This window comes from Triturus cristatus, chromosome 12 (assembly GCF_964204655.1).
Source record: "Triturus cristatus chromosome 12, aTriCri1.1, whole genome shotgun sequence".
Lineage (NCBI taxonomy): Eukaryota > Metazoa > Chordata > Amphibia > Caudata > Salamandridae > Triturus > Triturus cristatus.
This window is the reverse complement of record NC_140595.1, coordinates 74,681,663-74,700,455: the sequence shown is the minus strand read 5'-3', so window position 1 is coordinate 74,700,455 and position 18,793 is coordinate 74,681,663. Positions and strand designations below refer to the sequence as shown.

General features: G+C 46.5%; 1 protein-coding gene across 3 annotated transcripts in view; it reads left to right on the top strand.

The window, feature by feature from the left end:
• Positions 1-897: 897 nt before the first annotated feature.
• Positions 898-18,793, top strand: part of LOC146772577 (tetraspanin-3-like) — a 46,783-nt gene continuing 28,887 nt past the window's right edge. The window contains exons 1-4 of one of the 3 annotated variants that reach the window (XM_085636761.1): positions 930-1,362; positions 11,221-11,412; positions 14,526-14,600; positions 16,746-16,844. In XM_085636761.1, coding sequence (XP_085492887.1) covers positions 1,300-1,362; positions 11,221-11,412; positions 14,526-14,600; positions 16,746-16,844 — 429 coding nt within the window. In that variant the 5' untranslated portion in view covers positions 930-1,299. Of the gene's footprint in view, positions 1,363-11,220; positions 11,413-14,525; positions 14,601-16,745; positions 16,845-18,793 lie in introns of all 3 variants that reach the window. The other 2 variants (XM_085636762.1, XM_085636763.1) reach the window with 2 other exon arrangements.

Sequence of the window (18,793 nt, the reverse complement as noted above, 5' to 3'; positions counted from 1 at the left end):
CTCTGTGTACCGGCAAGTGCACTAATGCCAACTCCTCGACTCCAGGACCACGCCGCAACTCCAGCCGCCCCGCAACTCCGCTGCCTTAAACCCACGAGGATCCCACACGAAGACACCGTTGAGACGATGAGCACCGGTCCCCCACTGCTGCGTTGGAATCACCGACCGCCACCTGCAGAACAAAGAAAAAAGGATTAGCTGTCCTCCCGAGGGAGGGGGCACACGCGACGGGTGTGCTGCCAAGGGGAGCAAGAGATCGCCCCTCGCGCTCCCCCCAGCTTTAAAGTTCCCGGAGAGTCTCCCACGCCCCGGAAGTGATCCGATCACTTCCGGGGCGCGGGGGAGCCTCCCATGACCCGGAAGCGATTGAATCGCTTCCGGGGCACGGCCCCTAACCAAGGCGGGGCCAAGGAGGGGGCAGGATACGGGGGCACGGCCGACAACCATAATGGCGGCGGGCCGATGCTGGCCCCGCCTTCCTCTTCCCCCCCACCCAGGACTTGGTTCCTGTAGTGTCCTGCTGGACACGTTCTAGTGTTCCACTCACACTGTACACCCACCCATCACAGGTGTCACCGGTCAGGTGACCCTGCTAATAAAAGGGGCCAGGCGCATGTGCCCTGGGCCAGTTACCAATACCCAACACTGTGGCGGTGTGCCATTATTGTTCAGGATGTGGGCCTAGGGCCCACTACATTACAGTTCCTACATCTACATCTGGTTAGTTGGTGGGTAAAATGAATAAATAAGGTGCTTCTTTGTAGCCGTGGTGCGTTTCTTCATTCCAGGCTCTTTCCCTGGCTGCCATGCGTGTGAGGAAGGCACCTGTAACACGAGGAACCTGGTTCCTAGGTCTAGAAAGAAGCAGTTTCAGCGCGTTCCCTCCCCCTCCGGATCCTACGCGTTTTAGGATAATGCACCAAGTCAGTGTCCTGGCCAGCGCGTCATTGCCCTGGTGCAAGGAGGGAAATGTACCCACGGCCGTCGCTTGATCTGTGAAATGCAGAAATAACCAGACCTCTGGGCGCCGGTGCCACTGCACCGACGGAGGCTACACCCCTTCCAGAGATTAAACCCACCTGGAGCCGCTTCGACGCCACGGCCCTCCGACTGCCTCTTTAAAGGGCGGGCCGGGCCTGGGAGCGTTTCCTGAGACCGAAAGCAGTGCGAGGAGAACGGGGAGGGAGCAGAGAGTGCGCCGGGGCTCGGGGAGGGAAGCGCTACTGGAGGCTGCAGGGAGAGGCCATCGAAGCATCTCCGGGGCTCGGACAGCGGCGGCCGTCCGGAGGGAGCCCAGCCATGGCGGACCAGCCGGGGGGCAGCTGCCTCTGCCTGCTTAAGACCGTCAGCCTCCTGTTCTGGGTGAGGCGCAGCGCCGGCGCGTCTCACGGGGAGGGGAGTACCTTCCAGGGGGAAGAGGGGGCACTTGCGCCGCCACCAGCACGTATGTTCACCCTTCTGCCACCCAGTGGGTCACCTGCCTCCGACACTAACGGGCCCACTGCCCTGCTGCCTCCCCTCTCACCTGCCCTGCTTACCAGCCTCCCCTCTCGCCTGCCCTGCGTACTAGCCTCCCCTCTCGGCTGCCCTGCTTAGCACCGGCCCCTCTCGCCTGCCCTGCTTACAACCCTCCTTTCTCACCTGCCCTGCTTAGCACCGGCCCCTCTCACCTGCCCTGCTTAGCACCGGCCCCTCTCGCCTGCCCTGCTTAGCACCGGCCCCTCTCGCCTGCCCTGCTTAGCACCGGCCCCTCTCGCCTGCCCTGCTTAGCACCGGCCCCTCTCGCCTGCCCTGCTTACAACCCTCCTTTCTCACCTGCCCTGCTTAGCACCGGCCCCTCTCGCCTGCCCTGCTTACAACCCTCCTTTCTCACCTGCCCTGCTCACCATCGTTTTATATCACCTGTTCCTCCTGTAACCCGCCCATCTAACCTGCCTTGCTTACAGCAATCTGCCCCTCTCACCTGTTGACCCTTTCACCTGTCCTGCTTATAATCACCTGCCCTGCCTACAACAATCGGCTCCGCTCTACTGCCCTGCTTCCAACCACCTCCTCTCACCTGCCCTGCTTAAAACAATCGCCTCCTCTCACCTGCCCTGCTTTCTCTCGCCTGCCCTGCTTACAACAGTCGCCTTCTCTCGCCTGCCCTGCTTACAACAGTCGCCTTCTCTCGCCTGCCCTGCTTACAACAGTCGCCTTCTCTCGCCTGCCCTGCTTACAACAGTCGCCTTCTCTCGCCTGCCCTGCATACACAAACGACCTCTCTCCCCGGCCCTGCTTACAACCACCATCTCTCCCCGGCCCTGCTTACAACCACCATCTCTCCCCGGCCCTGCTTATAACCACCATCTCTCCCCGGCCCTGCTTACAACCACCATCTTTCACCTGCCCTGCTTACAAACGGCCCCTCTCCCCTGCTTACAAACGGTCCCTCTGCCCTACCCTGCTTACAACCATCATCTCTCCTCTGCCCTGCTGACTCGCCCTCCTCGGGATGGCGGAGCCCTGCCTCCCAGCCACCGGCCCTTGCGCCCCATCCTCTCCGCATCACTCAGAGGCGCTGCTACCACCGGTGCAGCAGGTGCAGTGGCCCCGGGTCCCAAGCGTCACATTAACCCCTGATAATCGCTCATTTTACTTCCGCCCCAGCAGTGACGGGGCCCGTTTTCCATGTTTGCACCTGAGCCCAGGGCATCCTTTCTACGGTACTTACGTGCCCCAAGACTTTACCAGTCTCCCCCGCCTTCAGAGTGGACACCCCAAGCATGACGCCCCTCTTTAAGCCAACTAGTGCGCGTCGTGTCTTGACAGTCACAAGCTGCCAGTAGTCAAGTGATGCACTGAAGGAACGAACACGTTTTTTCAAATAAAAAAACTGCATTTATTTTACACCTGTGTTTGACATGTACAAAAAGAGACCTTTAGTTTGTACAATAGGTAGACAGGTTTTTCACACCAGCTAAATATGTTTAAAAATTGTTCTTCTTACGCTGAATAACCCGTGTACTTAAAAACAACTTTTCCACGCCATACGTGCACGTTCTGTCTTGTACACATTTCGTCCACCCGCTGCTCTGTATTGAAAGGCGCGGTTCTTGTCTTCACCCCGCACTTCGGTGATACAATTCCACCTCGGCTTTTATTCACGCGGAGCACCTGCCCGCGGCAATCTCCTCCAACAAGATGTATTTTTAGCAAATGAGTAACCGTGCACCTCTACTGTGTAAGCATGAATAGGCCGCAAGGCATGGCCCCCCCAGGCAATGTTGTATATTACAAGGGGGGGCTGGTTCCAACCGAATTAATGGATATGCGACCACGGGGGGGGGGGGGTAATAATTGTCACCCTGTCAACATGTTTTAGTAATCTCGTTTTGCTGTTTTTTCTTTTGCTGGGTCTTAAAGCTAAAAATACATATTTCCTCATAACCAGGTGCAAACATCACTGCCCGTTTACGTTTTGCTGCAGTTGTTCTAATACAAACTTCTGGAACCCAATTCCCCCATAAAACTAGAGCAGCAATGACTAGTTCATTTTGGGGCGCGAATGGACAAGGCCACCGGAATTATGAGGCAAGGGTGGACCAAATTATGCGGTACGGCTGACTAAATTATGCAGCAAGAAAAGGCACATTTTGTGATAGATGATGACATTTGTGGGGGTAATATCTGGGGCAAGGTTTCACTTAAATACTCCTAGTTTAAGACCCATATATTATGCAGTAAGACTGACCAGTCAACCTTTGTCAAGGCCCTTCCACTGCACTGTAACAGGTGTACCACGTGTTTGTAACTTTAATTCGTTTGAGCTAGAAATTCATTTTTTGTTCAAATTTGCAGATAATGGCGCCAATGGTGGATTATGTGGCAAATGTGGCAAACTCCTAATTATATGTAAAATGCAGCAACTTATAAATCGATGTATTCCAGTGGCTCTGCACATGGGAAGGGCCACTGGAATTATGCGGCAAAAGAGGACCAAATAATGCAGAAGGGTATACTAAATAGTCAAGAAAATGGAAATGTGCAGTATGATGCTGCATGTTTTGGGATAGTAGAAGTTAATTATTTTGTCATTTTTACGAAAGTTAACACGGTCTGAAAGACGGTTACACCTTATAGTAGTAGTTTAACACCCAAATAAATCAAATTGCAACTAGAAGGTGCACAGTCAACCTTTGTGAAGTGCCTTCCGCTGCACAGCGACAAGTGTCGCTCCACTTTTATTAACTTTTGATCCGTTTGAGCTAGAAATAAAATAATTTTGTGGTAAATTATGCAGCAGATGATGGATTATGTGGCAAAATTTATAATTGCACAAAAAACACGGCATAACTGCATAATTCCAGTGGTCCTCCTTGTGGGTGGGCAACAAACCAGCGGACGACAGATGTGCGCGATGTAGTCGTATATAGCTACACGAAAAGTATGCGCGTGAACCCCAGTCAGTAGGTCCCTTTGCCCACACAGTTTTCAGAAGTTAACACCCTCCGGAGAGGGCAATAGTCGCTGTTGTCGCCTAAAGGGCAATTGGCTATTGGTGCTTTACCCTTCACCTCACAAAACAGAGTAGTCTGTTTGACTGGCTGTATTTCCCCACCTCTTGCACTCAGTGAAATTAGATTAGAAGCAGTAGTTTGGGCCAGCCAATCAGAAAGCAAGCTACAATCTCCGCATTCTATGCCACGTACTTAGATTGACCCCAGGGCCAAGTTGTTGAGGTCTCAGTTAGCGAGAGTTGTGCTTTGAGAGTGTAGCAGAAACTGTTGTGATTAGCTGGGACTGTTATGTTTTCCCCATAGAGCTCTATGGTTATGTGGAAACGTTGCAGAACTGGCAGTTTATGCTTCAGATGATGGGTTATGTGGCAAACCCATAATTATGCGGAAACCGCGTAGTGGCAAACTCGCATAATTCAACGGTCCTTGCTTTTGATTTCGTCCTTGTGAAGAGCTCGGCAGGATCCGGCCTCCGCAGTGTTTTCTCTCGGGCGGTTCACGTCGGGTCACTTCCCAGGTTGTGCAATCAACAGAGTGCTGGTCTACAGAACGCCGAAGTGTTTTGTGCTTGTGGCGGTCACATGACCTGCACGTGACGGTGACTCACTCTGACTGCCCTGAGCAGACCGTCACGCGCACAGGCCTTGGGTCACCAGTGCGTCTACCTGCTCTAGGTGTGTGTGGCTGTGTGCGTGTGTATATTACACACCATCATGGGATACACACACAGTTGCAGAGGGGCCCGTGTTTGGTGTCTAAATCTGCAGCTTTTTCAAAGCAGGCCTTCAGGGCCCTCTGAGGACGGGGTTTAGTACGTGCAACGAATCCCGCCCGAGAGCGGTCGGGGTGTCCTGTGTGCAACCAGTCCCTCTCAAGAGCGGTCGGGGTGTCCTGCAGTGGTCGAAGTGGGGGGAAAAAAAGTAGGGGAACCCTGTGCGGGGAATCGGAGGGTGGGAATAACGCAGGATTGGGTCAGTGGGCGGAGTCAGAGATGTGACCGAAAGAGCAAAATATCCCAATTTCTTGTATTTGTTTCCCATTTCACTAACCGGTTACAGCTTATTACGTTATTTAATTCAACCAATGGATACACGTGTTTGTTTGAGGTTTAATATGAGTTATTGACATTAAAATACATTCACAAAGTGGAATATGTTTCCAATCACATAACATTCCAAATATGCTGAAAAGTGGAATCGCAGGCCATTTGTCTCTGAGCAATGGAGTTTCTGTCATCAGCACTTCTCCTCCCTTTTTCCACAAGAGCAGTTCAATCACGAATGGCAAAATATCCTAGTTTGCAAATGTTTTCCACATATTTATGGCTCTGCCATATTTGCAACATAATACATCTGTTGCATAATGTGACGTTTTAACTAATAAATTGTTTGTAGCTCAGACGGATCAAAAGTTACAAAAAAATGTGGAAGGCCCTTTGCAAAGGTTGACTGATCACCTTTCTCACTGCTGCATGTGTACGTTACACTGGTACTAATAAGGAAAAATCTTTGCAGAGACTGTTAGCTGTTAGACTGTAAAAATGTCAAAATAAAATGTCAGAAAATGGACAGTCCCATTAATACCAGTGTAGGGTGTCTGAGCACTTTGCATCACACATTTTGATTTCTATCCAAATGAACCCTTTTTTTGCAACTATAGGATAATCAAAGACTTGGGGGGGGGGGGGGGGGGGGGGGACATAACGCTCTAATTCACAACTTGCAGATGGAGTGCAGCTCTTAGATGACAGTTAATAGCTCACTGTTCTATGTTAGGATTTTGACTTATAAACTGCCAGAAACAAAAGGATCTCTGACAAAAGCAGTAACCCACTGACCTATTTACATAATGTGCACTTTGTGATCTCCTTGGTACATGCTCTTAGCAGCAGGCATATTAACCCTCTGCACTTCCTTTCCATGAGCCAAAACTTGCACCAGACAAAACACCATCTCTCTCTACTAGAAAATTAATCACCGGAGTTATCATGACATTTTTATTGTTGCCGAAAATTGCTGGCGGCCAGGAAGGAGGCAGCAAGTGCTTTGAAAACCATAATATACTCGCAAAAACCAAACAATGCCCCCACCCAGTGTCAGCGCTCAGTGTAATCGCACCGGTCGCATCGCCCTAGAGCCGCCCTGCTCAAGGGTCCTGTGACCTCAGTGGCACAGTCACTGCCGCACTAGGGTGTGCTGCTTCATAGGTCTGCCCGCAAGACTGAAGGTGAACTTCAGTATGGATAGTGGTGGACAGGGCTTCAAGATTAACTCACACTTGCCATCGCTAGGGTCCACCTGCTGGTGCTAAGACACCAGGGCTTCTAAGGTCTTGCGGGGCCTTCTAAGGTCTAGCATGGGAATATGCCCCCTCAGTAGAGTGGTCTGGTGGACAGGTCATGAAGGCTGAACCTGGTTCCCCAGTTCCAAATTCGACAGCTCTGGCCATAGTGCCACATCCTCTCCCCCACGGAACACCATACTGCCCCTCTGAGAGAAACTCGCACTGCCTTCAACTACAACCCAATTGTGCCCGCTATAAACACCTGGATACGACTCAATTCAAATTACGCACTAGACAAGAGCAATATGCTGCCTAAAACGAAAATAACATCCAGGGAAAAGCAAACGCTCATAGGCAGGAAGCTAGATTAAGTAAACATGGTTACCTAAATGCTTTTACGCTCATTGTTCAGAAATGAGTAAGTGCTTTTGCCTGACAAGTTATGGACATGACTACAGGGCCCAGAAGGGACCCGTTTCAATGCCCATTGCTTATATCCTTACAATGCGTAAGCAGTGTGGTGAGCACACAGACCCTGTTTTGTTTTCCAATCCACCCATCAAGCAGGCATTTGAGTACCTCCTGGAATGGTGTACTTTCCCACCCAGGGAAAACAATGTTGTTGAAAGAGACAAGAACACAAAAGTAGCGCTTCACCGGCAAACACTGTAAAGTGGCGCTAATGTGTTTGGGTGTGAATAAAATCACTCTGGCCACTTTGCGACCGCTCTATTTTGCTGTGGTTATTTATTTATTCTTCATATTATGAATGTTTTATTTCTCTCCATCTCGAGGCTGCACTTTGAAATTGAAAATTTCAGAAAAAGACCACGTTTCCAGCAGAAGATTTTTCTTTTTTTTGATCCATTTCAAAAGGGAACAAATAAACCAAAGAAGGAAAGACAGGGTAATACCAGTTTCTTGAAGTCACGGTTTTCAGTGAGTGAGGTGGCGCGAGACAGAAAGAGAGGGACGAAGAGGAAGAAGGGGGGGGGGGGTGGCTGACTGTGGCAGAGCAGAAGTGGACACTGTCAGTCTTCTCTGGTCCAGAAAGAAAAGACAGATCCATTTCCTTGTCTGCTCACCCCGCCCCTCCCCGAACGCCAAGCTTTATCTATAGTCCTTGATGATTTCTGGCGTCTTGTGACGCATGTTTAAAATGAAAAAGTAGGGGAACGGAACCTAATAAATTAAAGAAGTAGGGGCACGCTGTGCCCTACCGTTCCCGCCCACTTCGACCACTGGTCTCCTGTGTACCACCAGTCCCTCGCAAGAGCGGTCGGGGTGTCCTGTGTACCACCGATCTTACAGGTGGGGGACCGTCCGAGACCTGTCCCAAATTATCCCGCAATTATCCCCCCCAAGTGAGAAGTCACTTGAATGCATATAGTGATAGAGACACAGACAACATTCCAGCGTTAGAGAATATAAACCTTCTCAGGACGTATTTATTACAACTTTGTAAACCCGACATGAACAAATTCTCCCGAATTCTTGCATCATATATACAATATTTACATCCAATATGATTTAGTAGGTGAACTAATACATGACCTCCCCTAACATAATATCTTAAGGAGCCATGGTTGACCATCCCCTGGGCACACTGGCATCAACTATTCCAAAGGATTCAGGGCTGTGATTTCTCTTCCCCCCCCCCCCCCCCCCCCAACACAACTCATGCAGCATGAAGTCTGGACCCCCAAACACAACTATGCCAGAGCCAACCTAAATGGGCACCCCTTTCCCCCCTGCACCCAATGGGAGATGGGCCTGGGCAGCCGGGCCATACCTTGGTCCCCTGGCGCAGTCGCCATCTCCTGACATACTCCAGGGCTGTGTAATGGGGTACGGTGGCAGGCTATGGACAATAGCTGTAGCGGGCGTCCCGAGCCCTTCTCTACACCTCCAAGGCACCCCCAGCCCCAGATTAAGCCAAAAGGCTTCCTAATTTCACCTTAAATTCGCCTGCACTTCCATTACCGATGCCACGGTTGCCCACCTGTTGTGCCCAAACATGACTCCTTCCCTGCTTCCTTAACTCCTCCAAAAGGAGACTATCTAAAGTGGGATGGGAAGATGCTGATCCTTGGGCGCAGCAGTGGTCACAAACTTGGGCACATCGTCGGGAGCAGCCAGGCAAGGAAGAAATCTGGTACATTTTGAGGGGTCGAGCTCCCCTTTTAACCCTACCTGGCTGCCCCGCCACCGCACAGGTGCCCCCCCCCTCACTGATGGCCTCTTGGCCAATCGTGACCTCACTGAACATCCATGAAATTAAAAACCGCTGTGCCCAACATTGGCGCTGCCTGGATCCGGCCCGCATCTGTCCTGGGGGCCTGCCATGGGTTAGCGGTGCCCCCCCCCCCCTCCCCCCCAAACGGTCCAAGAGCGGACAGGGCGTCCTGTGTGCACTGGAGTCCTCTCCAGCATGAGTGGAGCTGGTGCCTGCGATGGATCCGTCTAAAATATAATCAAGGTGTGATGTGTGCGACTAATCCCTCGTAAGAGTGGGCTGCGTTTGGTGCGTGAAGGGGATTGTCCCGAGAGTCAACGGTGTTGGGTAATGCAACCCATTCCGCTTCCCACCCAGGAGTCATGGAGTTCGATCCCAGGAACTGATCCATTCCATTGGTGGACGAGGTTTTGTTCGTGCAGTCGATTCCTCCACTGCATGGATGGCATCTCATGTTTGCCAGGGATCTCTCCTGGTTTTATGAGCGCAGTTGATCCATCACAAGAGTCGACTGGCCTGGTGTATGCAACAGATCCCTTAAAAGAGTGGACTGACTGGTGTGTGTAGTGGATTCCTCCCATGCAAGGATAGCCTTTTGTGTTTGCAGCGGATCTCTGGTATAACCAGATTTTGATGTGTGCAGTTGATCGGGCTTCTGATTGGAAAGAGTTTAGTGGCTGATTGCATAAAATCTACCATGGCGCATCATCACTCAATACAGGTGTGCCTCCAGCTGGGATCTTCTAACCCAGGACTTTAGTTCATCCTTGCCAGAGCATGACGGACTCCAAGATGGTTGGCTGTGCACCACTGCCCAATCTTTATTATAGATTCCATTACTGCAGAGAGGTGCCCAGAGGCAGCCATCTCACCGGCTAAAGGAAAAATTAATATATTTAAGTAGCCTTAACCAGAGCAATCCCGAAGCCAGGGAAATATGCAATTTTATGAGGCTCTACTGTCATTTCCCCACTCTTACCCTCAAGCCTAACTCACTTTCTGGAATAGTGTTCTAGATTAGATCTTCTGGCCTGCATCCTTGCTCCCCTGAAACACTCAAATTAATTCTTCCACCTTCCATACAGAGCAGATGGAATCTCAAAATGAAGCGAAGCACAGTGTTTGCTGCTGGTGTGAGGTCAAACCCTCCGAAATACCCTTCTATGTGCCCACGAGAAGCATGCAAGCCTACGTACCTTTGCAAACTGTAATAAAGTTCTGAGCTGTGTGCAAAATCTTTTTTTTGCTTTTGCGAATGTTTGTTATAATTGTGAACAGCTAACACACCAATACAAAAACCATGCCAAAACAAGTCATGCATTGACAAAATCAAAAGGCTGACCAACAATTTTAGACCTTCTAGCTTTACCAACTGGTTACACTGATTTTCCATTATGACTATTTTTGGGAAATACTAGTGTACACCAACACTTTTTACTAAATGATGTTGCACAGAAATAGTACCTAAAATTTTACAGTAGTTTAGCTAAATGGTTTTGCATTTTTGTGAACATTTTATTTTTAAAGCAAAGAATCCTCAATCTTGCGTTCAAGCTTCTACAAATATTTGCATTTAATCAGAGCATTTTGGAAGCAGTGTACATAGGCTCATATTTCTAAACATTGAAAAAGTTAACATTTTTATACTCTAGCCACTGTCAGTAGTGCAGTCTGAGCTTACAACATTCACCCTAAGAATAAATGATTTGCATTAATGAACCATAAATACAAGTTTCAACAGCACTAACACAGACACAAATATTACCTTAACTGCAGGCAATGCCTTTCTCTGATCCATAATGTGGTACTGTAAACTGGCAGCCAAAGGGTTTATGCTGTAGAGCGTTGGGCCTACTTGCCCCAAGGACAAAATACACAAGGAAACTGGTTGCCCTTGACTCCAAACAATATGTCCCGGGCATCGGGCTATAGGAATTCCACATCCCTGACCGTTCACAAACACATTACATTTAGTTATCTAGAAACACTCAAACGTGCAGCAAGGCATTGCACTATCAAATCTAATTGAATTATTTGTGTAACAAACAGAAAAGGCGACCATTTAATCCAAGTTTTCAAACTTCTGAGAAATATTTTTCCAATTTTGATTTCACACGCCTTATAATTTAGCACAAAATTAACTTTATTATTAATAATAATAATAATATATATTTTTTTTAAATCTATTTTCTTTCTTATTAGGGCTCTGGAGGTTTTCTCTGTTATGCTGGTGTAAGTTTGTTTCTGACCTGCAAGTACTTCCAGTATTTCTTCCAAGACCTATACTTCATCTTGCCCAGCGCTCTGGCCGTAGCAGCTGGCGGCACCCTCTTCTTCACAGGATTTTTGGGGTGCTGCGTTCCCACGAAACACGCTCGATGCCAGCAGGGGACCGTGAGTACTAACTCTTATTTTTAAGTCTTAACAGCTGGTAAACTTAAACGGGAGACCTGAGTCCAGGGTAAGTGTGCTATGTTTCATGCATTCAATCATTCATTCTATACCTCGCTTAGCTACGAATGCTTGGCTATCATCATGGCCCAGAGAATTATGCATGGGTGAAGGGCCAAATTATGTAGCTGGGTTGACTATATTCTGAGTTAAGAAAAGGTAAGCTGTAAAGAAGATTTAGCAATTTATCAAAGTGTGCAGCACATTTTGGGACACTATTGTATAATATTTTGACATTTACACACTGATGTAAAAGTGCTTTAAGTGTTAACCTAATAAAGTACAGTACATGTATCCAGCAGGTATTTGCAATGTTACTTACAATCCATGTTGTCTTGCTCAAGAATTGTAGTCTATTGGCACTGTCCTTGAGGGACGCCAGAGGAACATAGATGTCATTAAACAGCATTGGACTCTTCAGAAAAGGTGCCATTCTGTTGCCACTTCCTCATGCAGAAGGAGTGCACCATGTATAGGGTATTCATGGAAGATTCTGAAATCTCCAGATGGTGGGATATGTGGAGAGTAGGACAATTCGTATTTGTGACCCTGGTTAGGATGAGCCAATCATGGCTTTCCTTGAGAACAGGCCACAAAAAAATTGTTAAAAGCCCGCTCTCCCCTTCTACGATGGCTGACCCCTAACCATGGATGGACCCTGGTGTACATTATAAGGTGTAACTGTGGTATAGAACAATGTAATGTTCCACTGTAACATTACCCGAACACGAGTTACTTTACGTTTTAGGTCCCTACAGAGACTTTCGTAGTGTCGCATCACATTGCACGTGTGAGTAGACGGAAAACAATATTCACCCAACTTATAGCATAAGAATCTACTTTGTATTTTTTCCCATGTTGATGAAATTGGCCTTGCGTTCCAAATTCACATCACAGAGGGCAAAGAGGATGAATTTTGGTTAATATGTTTGTTTATGGTATACACTTATTTTTTGAGGTGTAACACTGAGTTGATTTCCTATGACCTTTTTGGAGTAAAGGAAAACTTTGAGTTGCCTCGCCCATCTCGCTGGAATACGCTCTTGTGGAATGGGGCATTAGGAGTCCACACCTCTCCTCCATAACAAGCCCGGCGGCTTGCTTCGCCCCAGTTGCTAGCTTATTTTATAACCTTGCCTGCCTTTGGGTTCATGGCACAAGTGGAGACCCCTTACACTGATCCTGCAGAAGACCGTGCTCCTGTCGGTTTAATATTTAGCACATAGAAACTACTGTAGTATCTTTTCATTCCCAAAGGGGCGGATCACACACCATGTCAGTATAGAAGCAGATTTCTAGGTACTGTGAAATCTTGCAGAGGGTAGAATTCTTGTCTGGCTATTACTTGAGCAGCAAAAATTTGCCAATTTGATGCATAGTTTCCCTTGGCAAAAAAATACGCCAAAAAAATTACCATTATTTGAATTCTTGAATAACAGGTCTAACATTGCATGCTCTATACTCCAATACATTTATTGCACAACCAAAGACAATGGTAGCCTGTGAGATTTGTAATTCATCAAACGTAGGGAAAGTGTGCCACACAGAGCAGTTCACTGCCCTACTTTTTTCTTCACAGCAAATTAGTTTGGCACCTTTGGAGAAAACACTTCATCTTAACTAAAGTTGAATATGAGATTACTCCATGCCGTACTATCTTGAAATCAGTCTCCTACCTTTTTGTATATTTCAACATGTTTTCAGAATGACAAACACATGTAAATGTTGTCATTAGCCATAAAATTCAGAGTTCAGGTTTTTTTTTTTTTTTTTTGTTTTTTTTTTTTACAATTTCCATGAAAAAAACCTCCCTTTGTCATGGAAAATAGGTTGTAAACCTTTTTTCTTTCCTCCCTTTATCTGCCCCGAACCCTGATTTCCTCCTGGGTAAATGTCAACATTTTTGTACTTCCCTTAAGGAGTAAGAGGATTTGAGCACAAAAGTCCTTATTAAACACCTGTGGGTGAAACATGCAGGCTTGGAACACTTTGAATCTGGTGGTTAGTGAGTAAAGAGATACAAACTTTTATGATGCGCACTCAAAGTTTACATGAGCAGGTTAGAGATCTTGAATGTGAAATTGTGGCTTCACTTTCTTTTTCAATTACCTACTAAAGGATAGGTCAAAGTAACTTGCTCAAAATATGTAAGCTGCTCAATTTGTGAGTCAAAGAGCATTTCCAAAAGAGTTGCCAAATAAAGATTTTATTTATATTTTCAATATTCGGCTAGCCCTGGCAGTACACATTATAAAGATCTTTCTCAGATTATTGATTAAACTTCCATATGGACTAAACACTGGTGGCAGTACACATTATAAAGATCTTTCTCAGATTATTGATTAAACTTCCATATGGACTAAACACTGGTGGGGTATCGGGTAGTATATCGCCAGGCTAACCCTGTACCCAAATTGTTTCTTCCCATTTATCGAAACGGCAAACTTCATCAAAATACAATTGTCTGAGAGGCACAAGGTGTAGAAAATTTTGGGGGAAAATTAAAAACTTTTGACATATGTATTCATGTTTAGAGGCAGTATGCTCAAACCACAGGATTTAATTAATAAATAAATACTACATAGAAAGTTCAAGTTGCTCATTTGTTTAATAGATTAAAATTATGTAGATCTTTTTGAAATGTTGGAGTGGAAGTTTTGGCTTCTTCGTATAAATGATCAGTTTAGCAGTATTTTTTGTAGTCCGTGCAGTGGTGTGTTTTTTTTTTTTTTTTTGTTTTGTTTTTTTTGGGGGGGGGGTACTTTTTTTTTTCTTTTTTCTTCTGTTTATGTAAACATATTCTTGGAATCTATTTTCATGTGATTTGTGAGGTAGGTCTAATCATTGTCGAGGCGTGATTTTAGGCTGTTTGATGCCCTGTAACTTGAGTAACTAAAAATTTCATCATATATCTAAAACAAATAGTAGTCCGTATCGATGATGGGGTTTTTTTTTTTTAAAAGTAAAAACACTTTGAGATTTTTGATAAAGTGATGAATTTGAAACAATATTGTTACCGTAAGCAGCTAGTTTCTAATTCTGTCTTTTTATTTTAGTTTATGTACTTCATTGTTATCCTCCTTTGTCTGGAAGCATCTGCGGCAGTCTTGGGATTCATCTATTCAAACAGAGTCAGTATTAACAAGTTAATTCCTAGTTTTGTTAGTCTTACATTAACATAATAATCCACTATACTGAATATAAAATCCACGTTCCACCATTGTTTTTTTCTTTTTGTATTAATTTTTTGAAAATCCCAGTCGTACTATTGATCCATTATTGGCAACTAATCCAAAGGAAAATCCTAATGGTCAATCTTTGAAAAAGATCCCATAGACTCTTGGAAAGCACATTGTCAGCAAGTGTCGTTAAACAAACACAGATTCTTTCAAATGGATTTTAAATTCAAAATCGTAACATATTCCTATATGGCAAAATTTATTTCAAAATCTGCATTAAATGTATCAAAGTTGATTTGCATCTAGGAGTTTCCTTGCCCTGTATTACAAACCTTGGAAGTTAGTTGTGGCATTTATAAAAATATATATATTTTCATGGAACTATCTCAAAAATAGACTTGCTACAAGACTAAAAGGAAGCTATTGTGAATTGTTTGTTTAATCTCTGATAGATACCATGCTCTATAAACCAAAGTCCATTTATTCACCATCTGTAATGTATATTCCATAGCCCCTAAAATCAGATTTAGAGGTGTCAAGGAATCGTATGCAAAGTGAACTTTGTTCAATGTCTATAAAGACTAAATTGTGTAATCTATGTAATATTAATATACCCATATTTGTTAATTAGCTGTACTGCTTGATTTCATTTAAGATTAACAGAAATCTGTCTGCATATAACCACCCATTAGACAGCGAATCCTGGTTTGACTGGTGTCAAAATGTATAACATAGGTTTCCAAAAAGGTACCAGCAGAAAACGAGTGTTTTAAATATTAATACAGATTCAGGGAATAATTGTTCCATCTCCCACCCAAAGAATTTTCAGTAGCAGAATTAAGAAACCTGGGATTTAAGTGAGCTGGAGGAATGGGGATCTAAGTACAAAACAAACAAAAAACAGTATTTTAGAATTATGTTGCGATCTGTGAGTTTAGTGACCTTGCGAAAAAGCGTGTGGTCTTGGTCTTTAAGACGACGGAACTGTGTGGCGAAAGGCTTATCAATATAGCAGTGTTCTTTATCATTTCTAGAATGTGGGAATGGTGCTCATTCCTGAGATTTATTGGAAAAGATCAAGTGTACAGTAGAACATACATTACCATTGCAGGAAAATGTCTGAGTTTTTTTTTTCCCGGTGAATTCTGGCAGGCCTCCGCATCATAGTGAAATACTATCTTTTTATGTCCTCCTCTGTACGCTTGCCCTTAACCGTATGTATCCAGTAGAACTCGTACAAGCCCTTTTAGAAGCGATCCCTTCCCTTCGATATTTAGAGAAGTTCCCCATTCGTGTTTCTGTGTTCTATACCTTGCATATGTTTGTGTTATTGTAGCTGTGTAAGTAGATGAGTGCACCAATAAGTCAGTGGGTTTATGAAATGAGACATGAGTGACTGATGGCATGGGTAATGACTTATTGAATATTTAAAACTATTTTTTGAGGAAGCAATTTCATTCAAAAGCCAGACCTACTGGCATTGCCAATACATGTTGGGGTTTGAATGGGCAAGAAACTACCCCAAAACTGAGGAAGTGTTTCACAAAACATAAATATTTTTCTCAGCAAGTAAAAAAGGTGCCATATCATTTATGCAAAGGCACTTCCCCAAGACTTGTGTGCACTGGGTAACATTATGCAATGTATAATGCCTTGGCGTATATTCAGCTTTCAGATTTTCCCAGCAGTTCTCTGTGAAATCTGACTTTTGTAGGTGTCCTATAGGAATTTACTGTGAATTCTTGAATCTGCCCCCTGTCCAAGGTCGTACATGCGGATGGAGATGCCCAGGCTTTTGAGTGATTCTGGCTGATCTGGTCTGACTACTACTGATGAGCCCTTCTGTAAACCTAATTAGATGTTTGTATACCAATGATTGCATGCTCTAAAAGAATGTGGGGTGTGTAATCCACTTGTGCACCATATTACAAGGCCATAGTAATGGAAAGTGTTACACAAAGCAATATGACATAAACCTCCATTGTAGGTATCCTACAGTTTGAGCAAGTTATCCTTCTGAATTACTTATGGAATTACTGCACGTCTGCTCTTCATTTATCGAGTTTTATATGGCGCGAACTCTTATTTGTGTTTCAGATCGAATATGAACTGAGTTCAATGGAGAACGTATTCCTCAAATATAATGGTAGTTCTCCTGACATTAACAGCAGACAGGTTGACAAGCTCCAGAAGAAGGTAACCATCAGAGCAACTTGTTGACTCTTGTTGAAATGTAGTAGAAAACTTCTCAAGTGTCTTGCAGATTACATACAATCCTCCAGAGAGAGAATGGGGTGGCTGAGATTGACTGCTAAGCCATGTGGTGAAACTTTGAGGTTTGAAAGATGCTTCAATGACATGACCTGGGCACAAACTTAAGTTGTAGCAGAAACTGTATAAAACAGAAAGCTAGATCCAACCAAGGAGACTTCTAGTGCCCACTAACAAGAATCCAAAGTTCACTAGCCGAGAGTTGGAGGTCCTTGTCGATGAAATCCTCAGTCGAGCCACACCTCTTTGGAACATTGGTCAGACAGACCAGCATTTCAGAAAAAACAGCCATGTGGCAGAGGATTGTCGATGCTGTTGCATCCACCAGAAGGACCAGGCATGCATGCCAAGCCAGGTGGCACGATCTGCGGAGGAGGGTCCAAGCCAAAATGACCGACCACAACCAGGCCAACGTCACTGGAGGAGGGCCACCCTGCAGACCCGTACAATACCATCCCTGGGAGGAGAGGGTGATGGCCATACTGCCGGTGGTGGCAGTGGACGGATTAGAAGGACTCTGAGACCCGGGTGAGTACACAAACAACTCACCTCACATGGGGGGGAACGTCATCCACAACCAAACTCACAATCAGGCACGCAACCACCCCAAGCTATCGCATGACTCAACCACACTCCATGAACACGCACATGCCACTGGCGCCACCATGCCCCATGCACCCAGCTGGACATGCAAAGTCACAGGCCACAGAAAACACCAACACAAGACACGGTAAGCCGGATGGCGGGAGTGTGGGCCCCAAAAATCACATAGTGCAACTCAGAAGCAGACAACAATGCCCACGTACAGTGCAACACAGAAGGCGCCAATGCATGGCTCGCCACACCTGCCCACTCCACTGCTGACTGCAGTCACAATTGACACAGCAAGTAAGACTGTGCCACACATAGGTAAAGTCGCTAAAGCTGTGGCCAAGGGACATACCCATGCACAAGTGCACTGTGAGTGGAATGCAAGACATATCCAAATTCCCAGAGGAAATGTGCCAACTTAGAAATGAATGAAACATGGATGTTGCATGGAACAAAATTAACATTGTCTCTCTCACACACAGGTCAACGTCGTGGATCACCCCCCAACACTGGGGGGGGAAGACTCACAGGACCCGGCTCTGCGGGATGACGGACCCACCGGCAGCGACGACTCTCACCACTCTGGACGACCCCGACCAACCTGGCCCCTCTGGTGTCCAACCACCTGCAGCACCTGCGTCGGGTACAACTGGGCCAACCACCACCCCCACTCCTGCCACATTCCAGGAGACACCCAGGATCCCTGGCCCAGCACCACAATGCAGCCAGGCTGGCCAGGAGGGACACGGTGTACCGGGCACCCAGGAGGAGGCAGGCGACCACGCCAATGCCACCCCTCAGGGGTCCCGGAGACCCGATGTGCCAATAAGGGCAGGCCAGGTGCAAGTGGGCAGGGGTGGTGGGAGTGGAGGATGTCGGAGGCGTGAGCCTGACCAGTTGGCTGCGGAACCGGTATATTCCCATGTCAGAAACATCCTGGACACATACTGGCAGGACACCACGGGCATGGCCCAGGTTGTGTCCATCCTCGGAGATCAAGACCCAGCAACATGCGGAGCAACATGCCTGTCTACTGCGACACCAAGGGCGGATGGAGGACAGACGGGCTGAGCTCGTGACGGTGTTCACGGGAATTCACCGTACACTCCGTCGGATAGCCGACAATATGGGCAACCCTCCCTGTGCCACCAGGCGTAGAACATCACCACCCACAGGAAGGGATCAGGAGGAGGAGGAGACGTCCGATGGAGCATCCCAAACATCGTCACGGCCTGCTTCTGAGGGTCCCCGCAGGAGGGCGGGTCGTCCACAGAAAAGACCGT